Source organism: Pungitius pungitius, unplaced genomic scaffold, assembly GCF_949316345.1.
Source record: "Pungitius pungitius unplaced genomic scaffold, fPunPun2.1 scaffold_100, whole genome shotgun sequence".
NCBI classification, from domain to species: domain Eukaryota; kingdom Metazoa; phylum Chordata; class Actinopteri; order Perciformes; family Gasterosteidae; genus Pungitius; species Pungitius pungitius.
Window position 1 is genome coordinate 1 of NW_026909870.1, and position 24,410 is coordinate 24,410.

Sequence of the window (24,410 nt, forward strand, 5' to 3'; positions counted from 1 at the left end):
AAAAGGAGAATATATGCAGAAAAAGGAGGAAAGGCCGAGCGTGAAACACACACAACATATACATGTGTATATATATTATAAATATATATATATATAAAATAAAAAAAAGAGAAATGCAGCAAAAGAAACACAGTGTGTAATACTGAGAGCGGCAGGGAGGGGGTTGGGCCGGGGAGGAAAGAAAGTGGGCCGGCCTTGTCGGGCTGATTGCTCCAGAGCTATGTCGCAAAAACAAGCTTAGCTGCAGCAGGAGAGCAGAGCTGGGCTGGGCTGAGCAGGGAAGGGGGATTGCAGGAGGGAATGGGTGTGTGTGTGTGTGTGTGGGAGGGGGGGCAGGGTGCGGGCTCAGAGTTGATCGGCACCAAGACTGGAAGATCCCCCTGGTTCCAGATCTAGAGGCTCGGTACATAACATTAAAGGTCATTAAAGGGAGGGAGGGGAAGGGGGGGGGGGGGCTGTTATTGTGATGTGGGTGGTCCCTTAGCTTTGCGAACACTCTGGATAAGACTGGATTCATGCGAGGGTGGGGCCCTCATAGGAAGAGATACACTGATGTGTTTTATTTTTTAAACTGTGAGAGATTCAAGGCAATATCGATCGCATATAATACATAAGTGGATTGAAAAAAGGTCCTGATCAGTTTTAAGGCCGATATCCGTCAGTGAGGATAAAAGTAGACAAACGTAAAGCCTTTGCCCCCCCCCCTTAAAAGATAAAAACCACTTCAGATGAAGTCTCTCATTTACATGGGCAAGAGGAACATGACAAAAAAAAAATCAAACTCGGGCGTGGAGTGTGTGAACAGCACGTGACCTTGTTCTCTGTCTGGAGCCCATTCAGACACGTCAGAAACCCGCAGCATCACAACCAGTGGGCGGTTCTGAGTGGGATTAGCCCACAGCGGAGAAAGGGCGGGGGGGGGGGGGTTACAAAAGACCTGGGAAAGGACAAGGAGATTTTTCTTTTTTTCCTCTTAAGAGACGAGGAAAGGTAGGAGGGAGGTCGGTGGTGGTCCGGGAGCTTTTTCTACCCCCCCCCCCCCCCCCCCCGCGCTCCCATGAGGGGTTGACATGGAGAGGAAGTGCCACTTCCGCGGCGTATGAAAGCCGGACAGGGACGGCGAAGACCCGGGGCCGGCTTCACGCCCGATGGAGGAGGCGGTACTGCAAAGAGCCGTCATGCCCACCTGGGATACGAGTCTCTTTCAAAATAAAGTTCACTGGAGGACATCAATTGAGCCGTGGCACGCCGGTGTTTCCTCAAAACATGACTGCAATGGCCTGAGCAGCGCTGAATGGGATTAACTCGTCAAAGGGGCACTCGACAAACATCAGCCGTGTCAAATGCCAACAGAGGATCCTGCAGTTTCCCATCATGCAACTTGAGTTCCTTTGACTAGAACTCCTCCCTCTTAAAACCAATCTGAGATTACCGTGGTGACATCATCAGGGTTATTTTGTTTTTTTCTAGACAGACGTTAGTTGTTATAAGAGTTTAGTTTGGAGCCCACCATGAATGCACGCATGCATGGATTCATGAATGATGACACACACACACACACACACACACACACACAATTACAAATGCCTTGCCCTTCTTTAGATGAATAAAGTTGTCAGAATCTGAACTCCTCCCGCAGAGTAAATTCATTCATGCGTGAAATTGGCGGAGGGCTTCTTTAATCAGCAACTGTGGTTATTCATTAAACACTTAATGTCACATATCTGCGAGCCTAGTACACAGAAAAATACCCTCAAGGCTCTTAAATCATTTCTTCTCCTTGAACCGACATTATTGTGGCTAGTTATGAATTTCAAGACCCGTACTTTCTGATCCCTGTAGCCCCAGTAAGTTTCTCCTAGATCAGCATCAGAGTGCAAAGAGGTCATCCTACCAAGACAACAAACCTGCTCCGGGGGAACCGACAGTGTGCTAAATGCTCAGCAGTTAAAACTGCATTTGTGTCTGGCGCCAAGAACCGGCTCAACCTGCTCGGCGAGTTGCGCCGTGGCGGCCTGCAGCCCCGCCCCCTCCACCCATTGTCCACGGCCCTTTAGTCGAGCTGGCGGTTGCTCTCCTACCTGCGAACCTTCCCAGCGCGCGCCGGGCCTCCCGTTGCTCCTTTAGTGGCTCGGCGCGCCACTAGAAAGAAAGTGGCCGGTGTTCTGAGGCGGGATCGGAACGAAACGCGCCGCCACATACCGCTGCAGGTGCTCGCCAACGGAAAACGCCGTCGCTCCGGAGCGTTAGACTTGTAGATCTGTCCAACTCATCCTGCCGGGCTCCTTTCACTGTCATGACTGCATCTATTGTGCTCATCCATCCATCAATGATTAGTCACGACTATGTACTGGTATTGGAATTTAACGTTTAAAGGCCATCCAAAAAAAAAAAAAAAAAAAAACGATTTAGATTTTACTTGACAAAATCCTTTGTATTAAGCAAAATAAAAAAGCATGTTTACTTAGTCAAACAAAAATCCAATTGCTTTGCCTAATCTAGGATTATCATAATTTGGATTTATGTGCAATTATGGATATATTAACTAGACTGAAGAAATAGATTACTAAAGTGCAACAAAGAAAGCGCTTAAAGTGCTTTGAGGCTCAGGGAAAGATTTTGTGTGGACCTAAATGAATCGTTTTCAGAGAAACGCAAGGACACCCAGGAGCCCCTTGCGTGCTTTTTCACCCCTTCTTGCGTGCGCCGACCAATTTTCCCCCGACTAGCGTCAAAAGCTACACAAGCCTCACGCAGCTCACAAGGCTGTGATTGGTCTGCTAACTGCATTAGTCTCACATTTACGTTTCATAGCATAATACCGCCATTTTTAAAACAGATTTTTTATGCCTTTGTCGGAAATATCACCACTTATGCAACCCATCAAAGGCGCACAGCCTTTTAGAACCATAAATTGAAACGAGTCGTTCGACACAACTGCGCGTAAAGACGCAGACGCAGAACCGTGCACCAGCTTTAGGTCGACGAGTCTTTACAGGAGAAACGGGGATTTCAGTTCTTTGCAAATTTGGGGCAAGGAAGTGGCCACACATCCGATGCCTTCTTATGATCATCGACGGTACCACAAAGGAGACGGGATGAGCTCGACTGCTACTACCACCGGATTAGGCTCAGTGAAGCTTTCACGGCCATGGATCCTCATCCTAACGAGCAAAGGGCAACGCCCGATTCTCCCACAAACATTTCATTCATTTATTTTTTACATTTTGTGCAGTTTCATCTAAATGCTACTGATAGATATCTCCACGTATCACCTGTACGAGTCCATTCAGCTGCTTTGACACAGGCTGTCGGGGGGGGGGGGGGGTCGAACTCGCAGCTAAAGCGTGGCCTAATCTCAACAGTGTGAGGGGGGGGGCGGGGGGGGGGGGGGAGGCGGGGAGGCGATTGCTTCATCTCCACCGTGACCAGATTAATCTCACAGCCAATCACAAAGCTCCGGTAGGGAATCCCCGACAAGTCGGAGGGAAATAAATAAAAATAGCCCGGGTCTGGCCTGCTCGGCCAATGGCTGAGCCCACAGAGAGATGTATAAATAAATAAGATAAATAAATAAATAAACGAGGAGGGAAACACATCCTGAGGGCATCCCCTGCTGGCATGAGACACTGCCGCCTCTCATCCCTCCCTCCCTCCCACGTGTCTCCCACTCGGACCGATCACTCACACTATTTGAAGTTATTTGCTTGCACTCCCTGAATCCTGCACTGCCCCCCCCCTCCCCTCCCGCCCCAAACCCCACCGCCCGCCGAATCTGCTCCCTCACTTTCATTCTCCCTTGTTAATGATCTCATTTCTCACTCTCCTTCCCCGAGGCCCAGAATGAGGTTAGCTGCGAAGTCTGACCTATAAACACTGCCATGGAAACTGCAACGTGTTATAGCGAGACACCTCTTTAACGGGGAGGGTTGCGGTGGAGGGGGGGGAGGGAGACTTCGCTCACCTTTATCGTAGCCAGAGGGCAATCAGACAGCAGATTTACTTCACTTCCAACAATCCATTTCCTGGCAGAAATGGGGCTTTTTTTGTGTGTGTGTTTTTTTTTTGTTTTTTTTAAGAAGAACCTGCCTTGCTTGAACACGCTTTAGTCACTTCGCCATCGGCTTGTTGTGTGTGCGCGCTGGAGTCTGAGGCAGCAGAGAAGGACGAGGGGGGGATGGATGGGGGGGGGGACGGGAGGGGGGGAGAATTGAAGTCCTTGCTGCAACTAATATCCAGATATTGACTCAAAAACGTGGCGATTTAGCAGAAGTGCCAACAGACACAGTGAAGAAAGCTGAATAACAGACCCTGGCTCCTCAAGAATCGTCCACGACGTTAAAGAGCACAGATGCTCATCTGTTTAGAGAAAACCAGGCGGCTTACTGTTTGGTAAAAGAGCTCCGTCCACGTTGCAGTCTAGTGTGTGCTTGATGGAAACACAAGAACGTGAAGTATACAGGAGGTGAAAGAAGGCCCTAGCTTATAGTTGTTTATCATTATTGGAAAAAGTTCACAAAAATTAGCTGTTTGTTGGGCTCCGCAAGTCCCGATGAATTAATTTGTGTCTATTTTAAGATAGTGGAATGCTGCTCTGAATCAGTACGTTTCTCGGTTCGCTTTTCACAAAAAACAAAAACAGCAAAAACCGGAACCAGCATCAGTCAAATTGTTATTTCAAAGATCGCATTGTACATCACTAGTGTGTGTGTGTGTGTGTGAGGGGGGGGGCTTACACCGTAGAGTGGAATGCTACAGGATGAAGCCTGCCCACTTTCAATTAGAGAAAAACGCTACTTGCAGACAGTAAACGATGATCAATTATTGCCTTTTCTGTCCTTGGCCGAATGACAACTCCATTACCGACAGGTCAACATCAAAAACACATTAACAGGAAGGTGGTCCGTGCACCATGAAACCCAGCGACAAAGGGCACACAAGTCAGAGGTCAGCTGAGGAGACGGGGGGGGGGCTCACCGGCAGACTGGGGGGCCGGCCCTGCATGCTGTCTTCTTGGCTGCTCTTGTTGGACGCCATGGGCTGGTTGGAAGGAGGAGCGCTGGACTGGGAGCTAAAGGAATCCTGGGAGAGTTCCTGATGACGGGGACAAGAAGTAGATGAGACAACTTTTAACAAAATATATACGAAAAAAACAAAATGGCCGAGTCAAAGGTCTTTACTGCTCATCGTCTCTTCAGCAGAGCAGAAGTAACACGGATCACTGAGCTGGTCAAACGCAGTGCGTCTGGGCCATGAGCGACTGCCATTGAATCCCTCCGGTTCGGCATGTGTGGGTCACCATATGACCGAAAACAAAAAAAAACAAAGCGCAACGCTTCTCCTCCCCCCCCCCCCCCCCCCCCCTCCCTGTTCTCACTCACTGCACATATTCAAACCATTTCTGGACGGGTTATGTTATGAACAACTACGTGCATAATCACCCGTCTATGACACGACAGAAGCAAATATAAACAGAACACAGCGACACGTTGAATGGGAAGCCGCCGCGGACCGTTTGCGATTTGCATCGCCGCTGTAACGGAGGCCTGTGGGACGTTCTCATTACCTGTGGAGGAGGCGGGAACCTCTGATATGGTGACTGTTGCTGCGGTGGTTGTTGTTGTTGTTGTGGTGGCTGCTGCAGTGGGGGTGTCTGGGAGTACGGTGACGGTTGGCCCTGCTGTCCGTGACCTGGAGGTTGCTGGGCTTGAGGAGGAGGACCTCCTGGTTGTTGTTGTTGTTGTTGTTGTTGTTGCTGTTGCTGCTGCTGCTGCTGTTGTTGTTGTGGTGGGGGTCCTTGCTGCGGCTGCTGCTGCTGCTGCGGGGTTTGCTGCTGCGGTGGCTGCCCCGGTCCAGGGGGTTGTTGGTAGCCAGGCTGGCCCTGAGGGCCCTGCTGACTTTGGGGACCCGGACCCTGCTGCTGTTGAGGCGGCTGCTGCTGCTGCTGCTGCTGCTGTTGTTGTTGTTGTTGTTGCTGCTGTTGTTGTTGCTGCTGTTGCTGCTGCTGCTGGGGAGGGACGTAGGGCGGCTGCCCCGGTTGAGACTGTGGGGGCTGGCTGTAGGGGGGCTGACCCGCAGGAGGACCGTGTGGACCTTGGGACTGTTGGTAGGGGGGTCCGGGCTGCCCGTGTTGGCCGGACGGCTGTGAAGGGTGGCCCTGCTGCGGGTAGGGAGCTCCGGAGCTGCCCTGGGGTTGCCCGGAGTACGGAGGCTGTTGCTGGCCAGGGTGGGGGGGGGCACCGTGCTGGCCATAGTAGCCCTGGCCTTGCTGGCTGTAGCCACCAGGCCCCTGTTGTCCATAAGCTGACATCTGGATGTGAAAACACAAAGCTAGGGTTACCTTTAAATTTTTTTTTAAAAACTCTGAAGATAAACACCTTTCTGACAGGTTTACCAGCCTCTTCAACAGTTAAAATATATAAAAATAACCAAATACCCCAGGCAAACTTCTTTGATTCTCTTTTTACCATTCATCCCTAGCGGGGTGATGGGAGCACCTCTTCATCCTACACACAGAATAACAGCGAGAGACAAGTGCTCGGTCCGTTCCTCCCAATAACCTGATCAGTCAAAGCGCAGGAAGTCGGGCGTGAATCGCCTCGAATTACAGCTGTGAAAAGAGTTTTGACTTCATCTCCTTGAACTTCAATATGAGGCTTTTCATATTCTGCCCAATTCTGCGCGCGGAGAGCCTTTCAATACGACGATTTTGTTTCATTACCCTCAGGGAGCGCGGGAGGAGAAAGAGCGCTGACCTTGTGAGGAAACAGAGAATTATGAGGGAGAAGGAAAAAAAAAAGAAAAGAAAGAAGAGCGAGAAAAAAAATCCACGTGTGTTATTTTATTTTTCTGGGGTGTTGGTGGAGGTGGGAGGAAGTGTGTGGGGGGGGGTCGTCCTTAGCTACTCGACAACTCAAAAGAAACTCCGAGGCGTCAAAGAACTGCCACACATTTTTTAAACAACGCGGGGTGGCTGTGTTGCATCGCGTCTGACAAAAGGAGGGAAGCCGTTTGTCTTCTCCGCAGGGCACTTATCGAGTCCACGGCGGGCTGCTATGGAGATAATCACGCCGCACAATGGGCACGAGGCCGCACACGGCCGACCGGGGGGGGGAGAGAAGGCCTCACCCGGCGGGATTCCCAGCATGCACTTGTCTCGTTAGGAACGTACTTGCCCGACGGAAGGGTCCGGTTCAAAAACGCAGGGTGAGCTGCTGCTGCTGCGGCTGCTTGCGCGTGTCGCCCGCTTTTCAAATTAGCCATTTTCGCCATGTTTTCTTTTTTTTTTTAAAGCATGTGTGCTCAGTACCACGTTATGAAAAAAAGAGGAGCTGCAGCTTTAAATTTCAAGAGGAAATCCGACCAATCGAGCAGCAATTAACACATAACCGCAGACACTTGATGTTGTGAAATCGCGCCGTGTAGCTGTTTTTTTTGTTGTTTATTGAAAATGGTCTTGTAATTTGCGTTTTATACGAACATTTTCTTCTGCGCTTTCCGCCCAGGGACTACCTAAAAGATAAACAATCCCTTATTTTACACAAAACAACTGATCACATGCCAACATGTGAGGATTACTGCAGACTCCCCCGTGCAAGACTTAGTACGAGTTGGGTTCCTGTGGGTCACTTCATCTATTGAACATGACCACTTCCGCCATTCCTGTAGCAGCAAGTCACCGACCAAACAAACGCTCCACTGCCCCAACTAACAGGAGTACAAAAATACTTATTAACTGGTGGGCTGGACTTCAAACCGTGCTCTGCATCATGACCGAGGATCTCACACTCTGTTGAATGTCCTCTACTTTCGTTTTTGTGCAACCTGCTGGTTTCATCTGAATTTTATGCCACAGAAAATGTGCCTTGTTTCCTCGGGATGTGAGCCCATCATTTTTTTCCGACGATCTTGTCTTTGGTTCTAAAATAAAGCCCTGATTTGCACTCTTTTTGATAGGAATTATCTCAAATATCAATTCTCTCCTCCCTAGAGGAGTAAATGTACGATTACTGACCTGCTGTCCATACTGCATGCCGCCCATAGCGCCCGGTGTTCGGTTCTGCATGGCCATGGGGTACCGCTGAGGGCCCGGAGGTCCGTAGCCCTGGCCTGGGTAAGGGCCCGCCTGCTGGGGTCCGGGCCCTGTGGGGGCCCCTTGCTGCTGCTGCTGCTGCTGCTGCTGCTGCGAGTAGGGGTTTGGTCCCCCGTACGACTGCCCGCGCATCTTCCCAACCTGGTCCATTGGGCTAGGAGGCTGTGGGACACACACAGAAACGCTTTCAATGAGATACGACTAAGGACTGGTGGACTCTAGAGGTCATTACTGATTTGGGTTTGGTTCTTCATGGTTTGGGTCCATTGCTCCGGTGAAAACCGTGTAGTCGTATCCTAATAAGCTATGAAAAAAACCAAACAAAAAATGTATAATGACGTAAAAAGATGCTGTTCAGAATCCAGTGATTCATCAGGAAAACAAGAGTACATTGTTATTTTGGAACCTTTATCGGTTTCTCGTTCTTTTTGGAAAAGGGTTTAGCAATGAACACAAACAAAGCATCGTCTCGTCAGCCAGTCACAGCAAAATGACGCAAATATGGAACAAAAAAGTAGTAGCGGAGTGGGCAAAAACACACAGTAGTGGATTTAATTTCCGCCTAGAAAGGGAAAGCAATTGGCCCTGAATGAATGATTGAATGAATGAATGAGCCCACTTTATCCGCCAGGAGCGGTTCCCTGCCCAGGAGATCATTGTGCCAGTGGGAGGATACGGTTACGGCAGAGACGTTTCTATGAAAATAAGCTTAAAGAAGTGGAAGTGTCTGAGGTGGCTGGAGCTGGCCCACCCCTCCGGATCACTTTAACAAAAAATGTGTGCAACTTGATTCTGCCTGGTCGGCGCGATGGGCTGCCATCGGCCCATCATGCCGCTGGCAGCCTGTGTGTTCCCATCAAACCCAGCGCAGTGGCATCTGAAAGTACGCGCCACAATGGGGTCTTTGAAGTAGCAACACCTCCTGGCCTGCTGACCTCGGGCAGCAGGCACAAAGCTTTCATTGCTTCCCACGGTTATTAATCTGTATGTGTGTGTGTGTGTGTGTGTGGTTCCTCCCCCCCGCCCCTCTCCCTCCAGCCCCTCCAAAAAAAAAGAAAAAAAAAAAAAATCTTCCTTGGTGAAGGGAGACAACCACCAGGGCTATTTATAGCCAGCGAGACGGAGAGGGCAGTCTGCCGAATATGTAACAGGTCCCAGCTGCACTGCTGTTTGAACCTGGGCCAGGCCGTGCTCTTCCTGGGCTTTAATAAAGCAGCAGGCTTTTGGCACTCTATGAATGACAGTGCTGCAATGAGAGCCGAGGAGGTCATGCGGGGGCGGCTCTGCAGGAGAGTAGTGTGTGTGAAAATAAAAATATATATGCAGCACATGTGTGTGTGTGTGTGTGTGTGTGTGTGTGTGTGTGTGTGTGTGTGTGTGTGTGTGTGTGTGTGTGTGTGTGTGTGTGTGTGTGTGTGTGTGTGTGTGGGTAGACTGGTGTTGACAGTGGGTGGGTGCCAGGGGGGAGAGGGGGGGGGTATCAACGGGCTGTCAAAGCGGTCAACCAACATTATCCAAGCTATCATATTCCATTCCAGGTTTTCCCTGTAGCCTCCCCCAGGCCACACTCCCCTGAGCTCCTCCAGGTTCAGGAAAGTATGTGTGTAATGTTCCGTGTGTGTGTGTGTGTGTGTGTGTAAAGGGAAATAGAGAGAGGGGGTGGGAGGGGGGTGGTGTTACTACGCTCCCTAGGGTCATTACCAACCGCAGCATGGGTTGGGGGGGGGGGGGGGCATCTCGTGTGACCTCTAATGCACTTTTAACCCCAGTCTGCAAGGAAGGACATCAACCTCCACCAAACAAGTCCAGCCAGCGGCGCTCTGCTCTTCCTGAAGATGACGAGCGGTAACCAGCAGACACCGTCGGGCTGCTGGTTTTTCCTAAACAACAATAATAATAAAAACCGCCTCATCGCCACAAACGAAGCTCTCAAGCCGAAAAGACTGAGCCTCTTTCGTCTCTTTCGTCTTTGGCAAAAGTGCTCGGTGAACTGAGGTCTGAATCTCCGGCTCCAGGTAAAAAATGACCAGTGCGCGACACAAACGACACCAGAGGTACAAATATATTACTCATCCAGACAAAACTATCAAGGCCTTTTTTTCAGTGGATATTTTCCCGCCAGCCGGTCGGATGCGTCTTGACCGGCCTGCGCTCCGCCACCAGAATCCTCTCCCATTTTTTTTAACAATTGTACTAAGCTCGATATCACATGTTGACATTAATAACGCGCAGAAGAAAAGCTGCACACATCCAGGGCGTTTAACCTGCACCCGACGTCTTGCTCCATCCTCCTCGGCCTCATTGGATCACGTTCTGTGCGCCGCGGCAGGTCGACCGCCCAGGCCTCCATTGATCCGTTTACCAGCGTTTTCCTCACATCGCTAACAGTGTTCACATCTCTGCCGTGTGTGTGTGTGTGTGTGTGTGTGTGAGGCCAGGAGGTGAATTTGTTCCCCCTCCTTCCATTTCTGAGCAAAAAGTGAATCCACCACCAGTTGAACTCATATAAAAGCAGTTTTCTTTCTCCAATATTAAGCAATATTTTTGGCGTTTTCCAAGTGGTACTTTTGTTGCTTGTTAAAGACAAGCGGGGGCTAAACCCAACACGCGACAGGACGCATTAATTGAACAAGCACCTACGATTTAAATATTGTTAAACATTCATAAATATGCAGGTCGTGTTACTAATGGATCAGTTTCTTCTCTTAGTAGATATGAAACAGACGTCATCACTCTCCCCTCCATCCACGAGACTATTTAAGCTATTTTGCGGTTTATTGTTTTACGCTACGTTAAAAATATCTAGTGTAGTTTCGGTGTATAAATCGCATTAGTTGTTGTTTGATTTAAAAGAAAAATGATGTGAGCACCGATATTGCATTGCATGCAGGTCACATTGTAAGCCTGCAAAATGGTGCTTTACGTTTGCTCAATGCTTGCCAAAAAACAAACTTTGATTTTGAGAAATTTGGAATTAGTAACTTTTAAGTCGCAATTATTTGTCCTGAAGAATACTTCATAATACTTTTATTTATTTTCAGAATATTAATTTTGCTTCCTCATACGATTTTAAAATGTGATTACGGTCTAGTTATGATGTGTAGGGAGAATCCCTCAAACACACATCAATCGATGTGAAAAAAAACAGGAGCAACAACCCACTCAGTGTTTTTCTGAAAGCGTCTCGGCTGAAAGGCTGATCTTCAATCCAAAAGGTTAGTGGTGTATTTTGCTAGATAATATCAAATAATATATAACTTGAAGCCACTTCATTTAATCACCGAAGCTGAGGATGGCCCCGTACGGACACAGATCGATTCCTATCAAAAACATTTCACCAGGGATCAATTAATGGATCATCAACCTTTAACAAGACATTAAAGATCATGTTTTTTTACTAAAATGTCACCTACATGTCGACGCATCTCAAATGTGCGGCACAATGGTCCGCAGATCACCTCCCCGCACTCCCTTTCTGCTCAGTCATCTAATCAATTGCTGCCCTCCCTTCTTTCTCCCCCCCCCCCATGAAATAGATAAATAAATAAACCACAATTAGCACATGGCTAATCTGCATAGAGGAACGCCACAGCCCTCTTGGCAGAAGAGGTTGAACCGAGTGCATTGTGTCGTGATTGGGCTGATGGCTGGATATTGTAACTATGCAAAGTGTGTGTGCGTGCATGTGTGTGTGTGTGTGCGTGTGAGACATGGGGATAGGGATTTGTAGTGGGTCCGGGAGGGTGGGATAAGGTCTGGAGCAGCGCCTGAGAGCAGTACTAAAGTGCACGGGCAGGGCAGAGCAGATGGACTGTGGAGATAAACAACTAATTTAATCTGCCACGCGGCCGCGCCACGATTGTTCAGCGCTAAAAGCCCTTTGACACGCAACACCGAGAGCGCACACGTCACATGTCAGAGAGGGGCGGGACGTGCTACGCTCAGCCGGTGATGGACGCGGAAGGGAACTCCCATGTTGCTGACCGGTACGACCAGTCGCTCACTGGTTCAGTGCTGGTCACTTCCACCAAAGAAGGGAAAGGGGTTGTACTTTTTCCCCCTGCATGGATGATTTTGATATCAAAACAGTGAGTGGTCCTTATGGGGACTCATTCTTGCTTCCTGATAAGACTCAAGGTATCTCCCGGAAACCTGAGATCTGCTTTTTGAACAATGCTCAGGTATCCAACTGGTGAAAGAGTTGTACTACGGTCCTGGAGATCTGGCCGAGGGTAAACAAGAAACCGTAATGCTTTGGGGGGGGGCAACAGCCATATTCCCAATTAAGCGATTCGCCTGGCTTCCCACTGCGTCGCTGTGAGGACTTGCACCTTTTAGCCAACCACCTGCACGCCGCTGGACGAAAGCGAGTGGGGCATCCTTCGCCGTCATCCACACCGAGCAGAAGGAACAGCGACCCAGATGTTCACCCAGCTGTGCAGAGGAATTCTGAAAGATGTTCAGGGAGGAGCGGAAGAAGGGAACTCGCTCACTCGGATGACAAAAATCGCCTCGATGAGGGCGAATAACAAGCGGGGGGGCCGTCACGAGGTCAGCGAGAACTACGGGATCAATAGGACGAGTGCTTGAGGAACACGACTCGCTGACCAATGAAAAGGGGCCCTTGCAAATCTGGGCACCTCACTCCTATCAACAGGCAAACGAAAAGGTGGCTGCCGCGCACAGACTACAGATGTTCATACATCTGGCGGGATGATGGCAGAGGAATACCAGAAACCATTTAAGGGGGGGGGGGAGAAAGAACCCAACCTCACAGCGCCTGCACATTTGACCCACCGTGACAAATGTCAGACTATCTTGACATCAGTGGTTTGGATTTGCTAGAGAGAGCGCTCTCCCTCTCTAACTATTTCTCTCCCCCTTTCTCTCTCTCCATGCCAGCATGTGAGCTCCCTCAGCCATGCGGCCTGACGCACACAGGCACGCGGTGTTGTGGAATTGAACGTATAGATCGGCCGGTTCAGAGGAAAAGTTAAAAAATAAAAAAAAATCTCCTGTTGTGGGGGAAAAAATTTAGAGCAGCTGGGTTGAGACTGTCCAGTTATTGCCTGATATAGAAAATAAATAAATAAAAACAGCCCCCCCCCCTCAAAAAAAAGGCTGTCTGCTGCTGCCTGACCTGTCAGTGTGATGTTCAGGTTGGCGGTACAAGAGAGGGAACATCCGCCAAGGCTGCCGGCTGTCAACCTGTCAGGCCGTACTTCCATTTCCAGGTGACATTGGCTGATTCCCAGGAGGGAACAGGGGGGCGGGGGCGGGGGATTGGCCCCGGAGCTCAGATTGGAGGGGCCAAAAGGGGTACGGCATGCATGATGGCGAGGGGACCGTAGCAGACCGACCAGACGTTGAACAGTGACGTTTAGTCACCTTTGCGACTAAAACTGGAAGGTTCTTTTTAAGAAGTGCTTATTGGGCCTCATATTGAGCCTCTTCTTTTTTGGGGGAAATTCAAATCTCGTATTGGCTTATATATGGTGGACGACATCATACCATTTTTTGTTTAATTGCTTCAAGTTTCTTGGCAAAGAAAAATTAAAAAAAGATTTCAGTATTGGCTACAAATCTCAGTTATAATATTGAAACATGGACGGAGGACACGTTCAGACGTTTCACTTCCTCCTCCTCCCCGAATCCTTCAATTCCACCGGAATGCCTCGGCCGACCGCTGAAGCGCATTACCACCGCGGAGGGTGTTTACAGTTACGAACGGCTACCGTCTCATAATAAAACCGCACCGTGGCTGCCGGCGCGGTGGCAGGAGGCCGGCGTGCCGCTCGGGTTACACCAGCGCTCCAGCTCGTGGAGGAAAGAAGAAGAAAAAAAAAAAAAGCGCCCCTGACCCTCGGCGGTAAGCGGGGGTCCGGCGCGTCGATCCGCTACGTCGCCCGTGCCGAGGCTCCGGCTAGCGGGGCGCCCGGGGGGGGGGAGAGGATGCTTATTCAGGCTGACCACTGGCACCCTGGACGACCCATTACGATAAGTGTGTCACTCACTGCTATGCCAAAAATACCCTGGCTGCTGAATGAGGCGAAGCCACTTAAGGACCTGGCTGGGTCACTGGCTGCCTCATGGTCGCAGTCAAAACTCTGACACTGACGTCAGAGACACACACACACACACACACACACACACACAACCACACACTGGGCTAGAGGAAAACATGCTTGGTCATAATCTGAATCACAGGCTGCAGCTATTGAAACAGAGTATTGGATGCATTACGGCAGCGCGGTGTACTTTGGATTTTAACACGTTTTGTGTTTTACTGAAAAAGACAAATGAGCGTCGGGCAGAGAGGCGTCTGGGATTGTTCATTTGTACCCGTTCAGTTTTGGAAGGGGACCAGCCCGAGAACACTTGGTCCTTTTTGTACAGCCATTCCACCAAGTGCGCCAACTAGAGTCCAAATAAGCATCAGATGGGCAGAAAATACTCTTCTAAAGACTCTTCAGTGCATTGAACGCTGTCCCCTGGCACAGAGGCCATTTTTAGCTTTTAGCTAAACAGTTCATTATGGAACGTTTTGTTTTTATGTTGGACTCCAACTGTGAAAATAATGTACTTTGTCAAGCTCTCTTGTGTTTTCAATGTCTCAGAAAAGACAAAAAAATTGCCCCAAACCAGTTTTATCGCACTAATCCCAAAATTATATTTCTTATTGATTAAGCTTTCTTTTACTTGGTCCAGTGCCATTTGGCATTTTTGCTTGAAGCTAGTATCTTTGCATATGGATTATCTGTGTATTGATAAAGTCCTAAACAGATTATTTTCATCATCAATTGCTCCTATTATTTTGTCAACTCCTAGATCTGTCAACAATCAATCGACCGATCAACATATTAATCAGGCTGTAAAACACAAACAACCAATAATCAAACTTTTGATCAATGAATCCCGTTAGTCTGAAGATCTCTCCACCAGTGGAACAGCGAACACTGGATTCAAGATTTCAGTATTAATCCAGCAAGATGACTTCATGCTGCATCTTTATTACTAAACAAGCCCTAAATGCAACTCCCCAGCTTTGGTTTGATGAGCCTAAACGAGACTAAAAAGAAAAGCAGAAAGCAGAGCTGTGACTTGAGGGCACGATCCACAACAACAGACCTCATAATTGAGTTCCATAAAAGACACGACAAAAAGCAAAGCACCTGCTCCTCGTGTGCTTATGTTATTCATCCCCACTTATATTATATATATATATATATAAAATATACAGGCCTTTGGCTCCCCCCCTGCAGAGAGCAAAGGTGAGAGCTGTATGGGAGCTCGAGAAGCATCATTCTCTGCCCTCAAGTATCAACAGCACCAATTTCAAAGGTTAACCACTTTATTCCATAAAACACTCACACACACACACACACACACACACACGCATGCACACACACGTCATGTAAATGAAGCATGTGGTCCCACACAGGCTCAGAGAAAGATATTACTATGCTAATATGAAACATTTTAGAAGGTAAATGTCACAAGAAATGAATTACCTTTACATACCGAAGTGCCCCGATGCAGAAGCCCAAGTTTGACATTTGACGGTCGGAGGGTCTCGTTTTTCTCCCCGTGTTTTCTCTCAGTGCAACGCAGGACCCACTCATTCCGATGAAGAACTCCCACCGCCAGGCACGTGAATCTACCTTCTCACTCTCACTCTCAGCAAATATTTCTCCAACCAAATAATGGGTGAATACAGTAACTTTCTATGGTTTGTGAAAGTCAATAAAAACCCAGAGGCGTTTACCAGCATTTGCATCTTAATCTCACTTCTGACAAGAATGCATGGGGATAATCAAGGGGTCTCATGAATGACGCCACAGAGGGGGAAAACAACTGTTATCTCTAGATTTGGGTTAAACATGCGCAGTTTGTTTGTTTGTTAGTTTTACTCCCCACATTGCACAAAAGATATTTCTACTAAAATGCTCCACTAATGAAAAGGAATAGTGCCGTTATTCCCGTTTACATGCAGAGCGCTGAGACTCCCCGTGACGTACGTTTCCCCTCCCCCTTTTTCCTACTGCAGGCGTGACCTCATCGGAGTCGTGCCCGGTTTGGGCAAAAGTTTCCAAGTGCACGGCGCCGTTTGCGTGACTCACATTATTTAATAACAGTGGATTACCAGCCGGCGTGTAAAAGTCTGTGGACCAACACAAACGCTGTTACAAAAGAGACGGGTTTGTTGGTGACACGTGGAGTAAGAGCGGGTCAGAGGTGATCCTGAGGCGGCGGCGCGCACACCCGCACAGACACACACACACACACACAACGGCCACCAAGTAACTGCTGCACTTTATACACAAACACACACACACACACAGCTGTCAGGGGCAGACGAAGATCATTCACAAAAACACCCAACCCCCCCTCCGCCGGGTATCACTGACACCGTTCCACCCTTGTACGTACATAAACACACACACACACACACACGCACGCACGCACGCTGTTGCCGGGAGGCAGCATGCTGTCCATGTGGCCTGTGCAGAATCATTACTCAGCAGTGCAGACTAAAGAGCTGAGCGTGAACTTCCTTTTTGAACGGCTTTCTTTTCTTTTCGAATACACCCCCCCCTCCCCCCCCCCCCCAGTAGCTGGGAGCTGTTCCGTACGTTTTCGTGGAAACTTTCGTCGGGGGTTTTGATACAATAGTCAGAAAAATGCATTTAAGCGTTTCGCAGAAAAAAAAACGGCAGATACTTTTTTTTCTTGGGGGCGAAGTTAAATAATAAGTAGAGCTGCGATTGGTGATTATACTCATTATTGATTTTTTCAGCCCGGCAGATTTATCCTTCATTATTTGTTGAATCCATGAAATGACTAAACGTTTGGGGGGGGGGGGGGTAAGAGGGCTTGTCGCCACAATTTGATATACTAAAAATGAACCACTAATCCTCAAATTGGATGAACTGGAAACAGGAAATATTAATGCTCTGCCAATAACAAAGATTAATGAGTTAAAGATTTTCTGACCAAAATATCAACAGTTGCAGATACATTTCCTGCAGCTTGACGTGAAAAAGCATCATATCTCCATTTTGAGAAGCTACAGCCAGAGGATTCGTAATAATTACTCTGTTAAATGACTGTTGAAACAGAATTCTTGTTACAGTAGAATAATCTCATGTTTTTGAAAATGTCTGATCCTGGTTGTGAAAGTGGCATCAACATTTTTGGGCTTTTAGAAATTCTGATGTCATTAGACGTTTCTAAGAAAAATAGTGTGCGGGTAAACTTCACTTCCAGTGTAGAATTTGCCTGAAGCGATGAAGAAAACAAAGTAGACCTTTCCTCCCTCAAGCGTAGCAACGCTTTCATTTTGTTAGATAGGAGCACCGTGGTCTGTTTACCGCTTTCACCACTTTCACTTTTCAATAACAACGCAACCCGTTTATTTTTTTTCGACACAGTGTTGTCAAACTGTCTGTTTGTTCGCTCCTTTTTTGAATTTGCAGCAGAGCTGCGCGGCGGCGGCGGCTATTAGCGGCAGTCACTTTAACACCGTGCATTTCCAACTGTGGGACTTTCTCAAAAGAAACAATCCTCAAAGTCTCTCCCATTTCCATTCAATTCAAACTCAATTTTTAGGGGGTGGGGGGGGCGAGAGGGCATCCCTGATGGCCTCGCTAGGCGGAGGAAACACCCGACGTAGTGGCAATCAAAAACAACCTACGCTACCTTCAGCGTCAGAGCATTTGTTTATGTGCGCCACATTATGAATACATTTTAAAAATAAGTACAAAAAAACGCATATTAGCCCTCACCCACCACTCAATTAGCGCATGGATTTGTCTTCGGCAGGTGGCCCCCGGGCGGGTGAACGGCTCCATAAAACCAATCCACCGAATCATTGCAGCCGCCAATTAAACGGGCCAATCGTGCGGCTTGTGATGAATGGAGAGTCGGAGGATTAAATAAAACCTCCAAAAAAAAAAAAAACCTCAAACACATCATACATTTCACTTCCTGTTTCCGTCCACGCGCGAGCGGCCCCGTCCCCCCAGGTGCTCTGCCCCGGGATTACATCCAATTAAATTAACCTGTTCTCCGGACCGGCACGCGACAGAACTCAAGCAAATCCCCCTCCCCCCCTTACCCCACCCCCCCGGGTCAGGAGGGATCCTGACCCGGGGACACTAATGAGATTTTGACACTGCCCTTTGGCCTTCTGCAAAAAATATTGTGCGTCGCAGCTTTAAAGTGTGCTTAACAACCGAGATGCTTTTATTACCTTCCCAGACGCCCTTCTTCTATTCGCACAATAAGGAGACCGCACTTCTTCGACAAATCTCAACTCAGCAAACCAGCACACGTGAAAAATAGTATGGGGTGGGTGGGGGGGGGGGGGGGGGGGGGGGTTGGTAAAGAAATTGAGTCAATAAAGAAACAAGCCTACCAAAAACTACTTTAACACTTAAACGTGTTTTTTTGGGGGAATGAATGAGAGCATCGGGCGGTCACTTAAGCAATCTGAGCAATCGTCATTAACATAACGTCAGGACACCAGTTATTTACACGTCACTGTACAACATTCAGACCTGAAGTCCACAAATAATTAAAAAAGTGCTAAAGTGATTATGCACTTTCTCAAAAGCATGACCGTCAGGCCACATCACGAGGGGACAAACTTTAACTTTATTATATGTGCAACTTACTACCACTGACTAACAAGCAAGCAACAATAATTCCATTAGAAAGTTACATCATGTCACTGTAATGAAGCCTTTAAAATCAGTAATGGTAGCATACATATCATATCACAATAAAATCCATAGTCAAAAGGAGTATCATCTAGTTACGTATCCCAATACTAATATAGAGCAGGTCCTCTCAGTGGTGCCGAACAACAAAGAAGTGAGTTACCGATCACTTTGAGTAAGTGAACCCCTTGCAAAGCCTGAAAATACATTTAACACTCAACCGTAACAAAGTATGTCACTGCAGTGACGGCCAAAGGGGAGCTTCACCTGAGCGGAGGGCTTCGTCTGCGCCAACAGGCATGCTGTCACTTTATGCAGTTTACCTAAAATAAAGCAGAGTGAGGACCCTTCTCTGCAGACAGGAAGTGACTAAATGAAGAAAAAAAAAAGGGAAACCTAATGTTCCTCAAACTGTGAGCAGCACTACACAACAACATTTCTCATTGCTTTTGCTTAATTGTTATTTAAAAAAAAAAAAATAATCAGTCATCATGCTGTACGATGAATATGGTCATAGTGTCTACACTCTGAGAACATGTCGGACCGGATCCTGCAGCTGACATTTGGAGAGCATTGTGAATGCTCTCTGCAGCTCGAAGTGTCCACAGTTTACTTTGTGGTGACGCGGCAAATCGTCACGTGTGAACAGCCTGCACCGTAGCAAGTTTAGAGCGACACGCGGCGATGTCACCTCTCCAGATAAACAGCCCGTCCTCGATTGACTCTCTCTGCCCTAATGCCGGACCAAAACCACATGAACGCACATGTGTAGCTTACTAACACGGTAAAGAAATGAAAAATATACAACAGCCCATCACAATGTGATCATTTTTAGATGAATTTATTCTATATTTATGCACAGGGATATAATCACTTATGGACTAAAGTACGAATTTCTTGAAAAGCAAGGTTACGTTAGTAGGTCGTGGGGACATAAATCTGAAATAAAAGTTTTTGTATCGGCCCGTGCCTCGGCATAACCTTTGTTGTGCCGGTTTGATCGTCTTTGTAGATGTCTCGAGCAACATTTGCAAAAATTGCCGGGAACATGCAGTTCAAATGATTTGCATATTTAGAGGGAATGTATTCAAACGGTCATTAAGAAACCACATAGCCAATTTGGGACAATGTTGACTTTTAGCTGTCTGAATGCACAACATACCAAACATATGTTGCCCTCAACACATATGACGTGGCTAATGACTTTATTACAGTGGAAACCCCACTCATGTGGCTGTAATCACCGGAGAGAAAGATGTCTGTGTGCACTGTTGACATGGTAACACGCTCAGCATGTGGAAGCAAATGAAGCCACTGTAACCTGACGGAAGGAAAAAAAAGAACGCTTGTGACATCCTGCTGACACCTGGCTTGCTTGTAAACACAACTGCAGCAGGTCCAACCCTCGCACATGGCCACGAGACACAAGTCTCCTCAACTCCTGATCTGGAAACAGTGGAGAACGCGGTTGTACAACGAGGCTCCATGGCCACACCTACTCTGCTGTACCAGAGTCAGCCAACTTGAACGAGCAGTGCACACAGTGTACCAAACAGCAAAAAAAAAAAAAAAAAGAAGAAAAAACTTGGGAGAGCATGTCTGGGGTCAACAGCTTAAAAAATGACAGTAAAGATGTCATTCAGTGTGTGCGAGCTCACGGTTTACTGAAATAAACATACAAAAAAAACAATGGTGGAGCTTCAGGAGTACAGCCTTCATGCAAATTACTGCAGTGGGTGGAACTGAACAAAATGTGTTCTCAAAATGCTTTAAATAGAATAAACAGGGAGTTTATATTCTGAAATAATGACTGTGGTTACTGGTGTTTATTTCTGTTGATATGAGAGATCATCCAGAAGCATTCATGTAGAGAGAGAAAAATATGATGGTGTTATTAAATGAATACAATAGATCTTTTTTTTTTAAAAAGAAGGAAAAACGAAGAAAATACACGGGACTATGTTGCCTCGACACGGTGGAGGAACACATAACTGGGAAGGAGGGAGTGGGGGGGGCTGTTTTTCTGCAGCCTTCCATTAGATGCAATTATAAATGGCCGAGAGCGGAGGAACGGGGAGCCAATCAGATCTCGGCTCGCATGTCAACCCAAGACCAACTGTCTCCTGGCTCTGACAGCAGGATTTTTACCTCCATAATTCAAATCCCAAAGCAAAAGGCAATCTGCACTTTGCCAACTCTAAACCAAGCGGGGCCGTGTTTACAAGCCGGCACATGGAGCACAGCCGCGGAGGGAGACGAAAGAAGAAGAAAAAAAGGGCAGAACGGAGTCGAACCGAACCACAATGAATGAAGAAGAAAAAAAACCCTCCGTTTAGGATGAATCAATCGAGGTCCCAATCACACTTTGATCCGAGTAAACACACTTACAGCGGGGGTGCAATAGTTGCCATTCACTCGACCCAAAGACCCGGTCTCCACTTTTTTTTTTTTTTCAACCGACAAAGAAGGGGGGGGGTCTTCTTTTTCTCAATGATTATGCTAATGCTATTTAACGGCTATCGCGGTCATTCGCATCTTGTTTACTGCTCTGACAGCCGTTGACACAACTTTGATAGCGAGCGAAGGGAGACGAGAGCAGGGAGGGAGGGGGGGCAAAAACAACAACATCACCACAACAACAACACCACCACCACCACTCAGGTGGGGGGGAGGCTATTTCCCCGCGGGCTCACGCGGAAATAACGGTGGTTACACGCGACTCAAATCTCAAAAACGAGGGTGAAGAAGCAGCGCGAAGATACATCGCCTTATCTCCCTCTGCGCACACACACACACACACAGACACACTTTCTCCTCACAAACCCCTGCTTTACTTAAGTCAAACTCTTGCCCCCCCCCACCCGCCCCCGTACCCAGCGGACACACGCACACCGACACGGACAACTCGTCAAAGTTGCTTCTCGCGGAATATGTGGCTTCTTTGTCGCTCTAAAACACTGTTGCAGGCGGGTGGTATTGGGAGAAAAGAGAGAGGCAGCCATTTTAGAGCTCTTGCTACATAGACAATGGCTGGTCCAATGCAATGTGCAACTCTGCTGTGCTTTCTCTGAGCTACTTGGCGACTTTAACCGAGTCAAACTGTGACAGTGCGGGAAGTGGCGTTTACCTGATTTCTGTTGGGAGGTTGTCCAGTGTTTCCCGGGCTCATGGGTGGCTGATGGAGGGTCCTTTGTGGCCAACCCGGATGGACCCCACCATACTGACTGCTGCCCACATCTCCTGGCCCCTTGCTGGCCCCTTCCTGATTGTTATAGTCTCCTTGCGGGTAATTCGGGTAGCTCCTAGCCGAGCTAGGGGATGTCAAAAGCTGATTTAAAGTTGGCGTGGACGTAGGTTGTTGGTTTCCCATGTTATACCTCTGATTATTGTAGGAGGCAGCCATAGCGGCGGTTCCTCCTGCTGGCTGTTGCTTGCCTGGCTGCCCCCCAGCCGCCGGGGGCTGGTTGTTTCGCGGGGAATTCATGGCCCCGTATCCTTGGCCCTGATAAGAAGTCCTGTTCTGGAACGGGCTGTAGTTGTTATAGTGGTTGGGGTAGCCGTGTTCGTGTGAATTGGGGGGATAAGGGTCCATCATGCCCGGCCCCGACGCAGCTGCCATGCCAGGGCTTTGTTGTCCGCCATGTTGATGAAAAGGGGCCCGGCTGTAGTGCTGGTTGTAACCGTAAGGAGGTGGAGGAAAGGGGCCCGGGTGGTGGTGTCCCATTCCGGGATGGTTATTCCCCTCGGGACCGCCCGAATCATTCTGGTTGCTGCTATTATTATTTACCCTAGGCAAATTCCCGTTGCCGTTCTTCATGTCAGGATCCCCTCCTCCCCCAGCATTTCCAGCATCGGCCCCGTCCTGCAGCTCCTTCTGGCCGGGAGATCCGCCGTCAGGTCCCGGTTCCTTATTTTCATGCTGTTTCTCTCCCGGTACCGACTCCTCCTGTGGGTCCCGATCCGGCTTTTTGAGTTCGGATGGCGGGCTAGTGTTGAGAGTGGCGACGCTAGCGACCTGAGCGGCCATGATATCGCTCCCTCTCTCTCCCCCCACTCTTCTCTCTACCTCGCTCTCAGCACGGCGACTCACTCACAATCAAACTCCGAAAAACCATTGAATATAAATACAATTATACTTGTAACAACGTACCCGCTGTCCCGGTTCATTCCCCCCTTTGCCCTCCGCCCGGACCGGTATCCGGTAATCCACCGCGACTCCGTTTAAACTCAAAACAGAGAGGGGAAAGTTTGCGAAAGAAAAAATATATAAATACAGCGCCGGGGAAATGAATTTCGCCGACACAAGTGTGTGCGTGTTTCTGTGTGTGCATGTGTGTGTGTGTATGTGTGCGTGTTGGAGAGGGGGGGGGGCTTCTGTTACAGAACGAGAGCGCCAGCGAGAAATCAACCAAACCAGCACGAGGCTCCGCGAGACACAGCCATCTTACCGACCTGTCGGGAGAAAACCAAAACCCGGAGCGGAGTGAGCGGTGAAAAAAAACTGGACCCGGACTGTGCGCGCGCGCGCGCGCCCCCCACGTCCACGTCCAATAACAACATTGTTTATACCCCAAGAAGAGCCGTTATTGTAGGTTTAATGCGCTTTAAAACCGAGCCACATCGACGTGATACAAAAGCCTTGTTGTCCATATACATTTCTAGTCATTCTGAGAATAATTCAGCGTGGCATATAGGGGAGTTTTTTTTCCCCCTCTCCAAATAGATAGTTTAAAACGCCATGGTGTCTATAATTTACATCTTATTGATGCCATTTGCTATGGTGCACATATAAATAGCCACAAGGCTGCTACATTGCTAAATGTCACAGACTTTGTGTCTACGGTTTTATAGCACTAAAACAATACAACAAAATGTACCTTCCTTTATCGTACTATCTTGCATTAAAGTATGCCACGACTGCTGCTGATTAAACGGCCATGCTTAATGCACGGGCTGTGCGTTCCTCTGTGTTACATTCATTTGTGCACTTTTATCTGATTAGCCCGTAAAACGAGGGGAGGAAAATAGGCTACAATGTCATCTTCTGTTGGAGAGGGCTAATGGGTGGAAAGTGACTGCTTCTGTACTGCTGCCATGTGTCGGGGTAACAGCAGATGAGAGGAGTCGGCACAGCGGAGAAAAGTAGAGGAGAGCATGAAATCACAACCTGTGCAAGTCCGTGCAGTGTGTGTACGTGTGTGTGTGTGTGTGTGTGTGTGAGGGTGGGAGAGAGGGGGTGGGGGGGGGGGGGGGTAGAGAGGGAAGAAGGATGGGGGATGGACGGGGCCAGTCACAGAGCAGGAAGTGGAGAGATACAAAAAGAGACAACAGTAGTGGTGGTGGAAAAGTGACAGCGTGCACAGGCCACCGAAACGCACGCCCCGCGTCGTCTGCTGGCAGCGAAATATCACGCAAACGCACGAGAGCAAATTTGGAGAAAGCATACAAGTCGCTGCACAGTTTATAGAAACGTCCCCCCCCCCACACACACACCTCCCCTCTTTCTTCGTGCTCTCTGCCCGCTTCGCTCTCTCCTAGCAGCAGAGGCAGCAGCCTTCGTGCTGCGTTCGAGCGCTGTCGGAACTTTTGGAATCACG

At 48.4% G+C, this 24,410-nt stretch overlaps 1 protein-coding gene across 1 annotated transcript; it reads right to left on the minus strand.

The window, feature by feature from the left end:
• Window positions 1-4,941: 4,941 nt before the first annotated feature.
• LOC134117415 (AT-rich interactive domain-containing protein 1A-like) lies at window positions 4,942-23,253 on the minus strand. Its single transcript, XM_062560531.1, has 4 exons — window positions 21,941-23,253; window positions 8,015-8,254; window positions 5,567-6,310; window positions 4,942-5,094 (listed from the first exon to the last, which is right to left on the minus strand). The coding sequence occupies exons 1-4, from the start codon at window positions 22,838-22,840 to the stop codon at window positions 4,942-4,944; spliced, it is 2,037 nt and encodes a 678-aa protein (XP_062416515.1). The 5' UTR covers window positions 22,841-23,253.
• Window positions 23,254-24,410: the final 1,157 nt, after the last annotated feature.

Excerpts from the sequence above, each read along its gene's own strand:
- LOC134117415 (XM_062560531.1), bottom strand. The coding sequence starts at position 22,840 with ATGGCCGCTCAGGTCGCTAGCGTCGCCACTCTCAACACTAGCCCGCCA. Across the intron at positions 8,255-21,940 it reads AACCTCCCAACAGAAATCAG|CCTCCTAGCCCAATGGACCA; the intron begins GTAAACGCCACT and ends TGTGTCCCACAG. Across the intron at positions 5,095-5,566 it reads GGTTCCCGCCTCCTCCACAG|GAACTCTCCCAGGATTCCTT; the intron begins GTAATGAGAACG and ends CCCCGTCATCAG.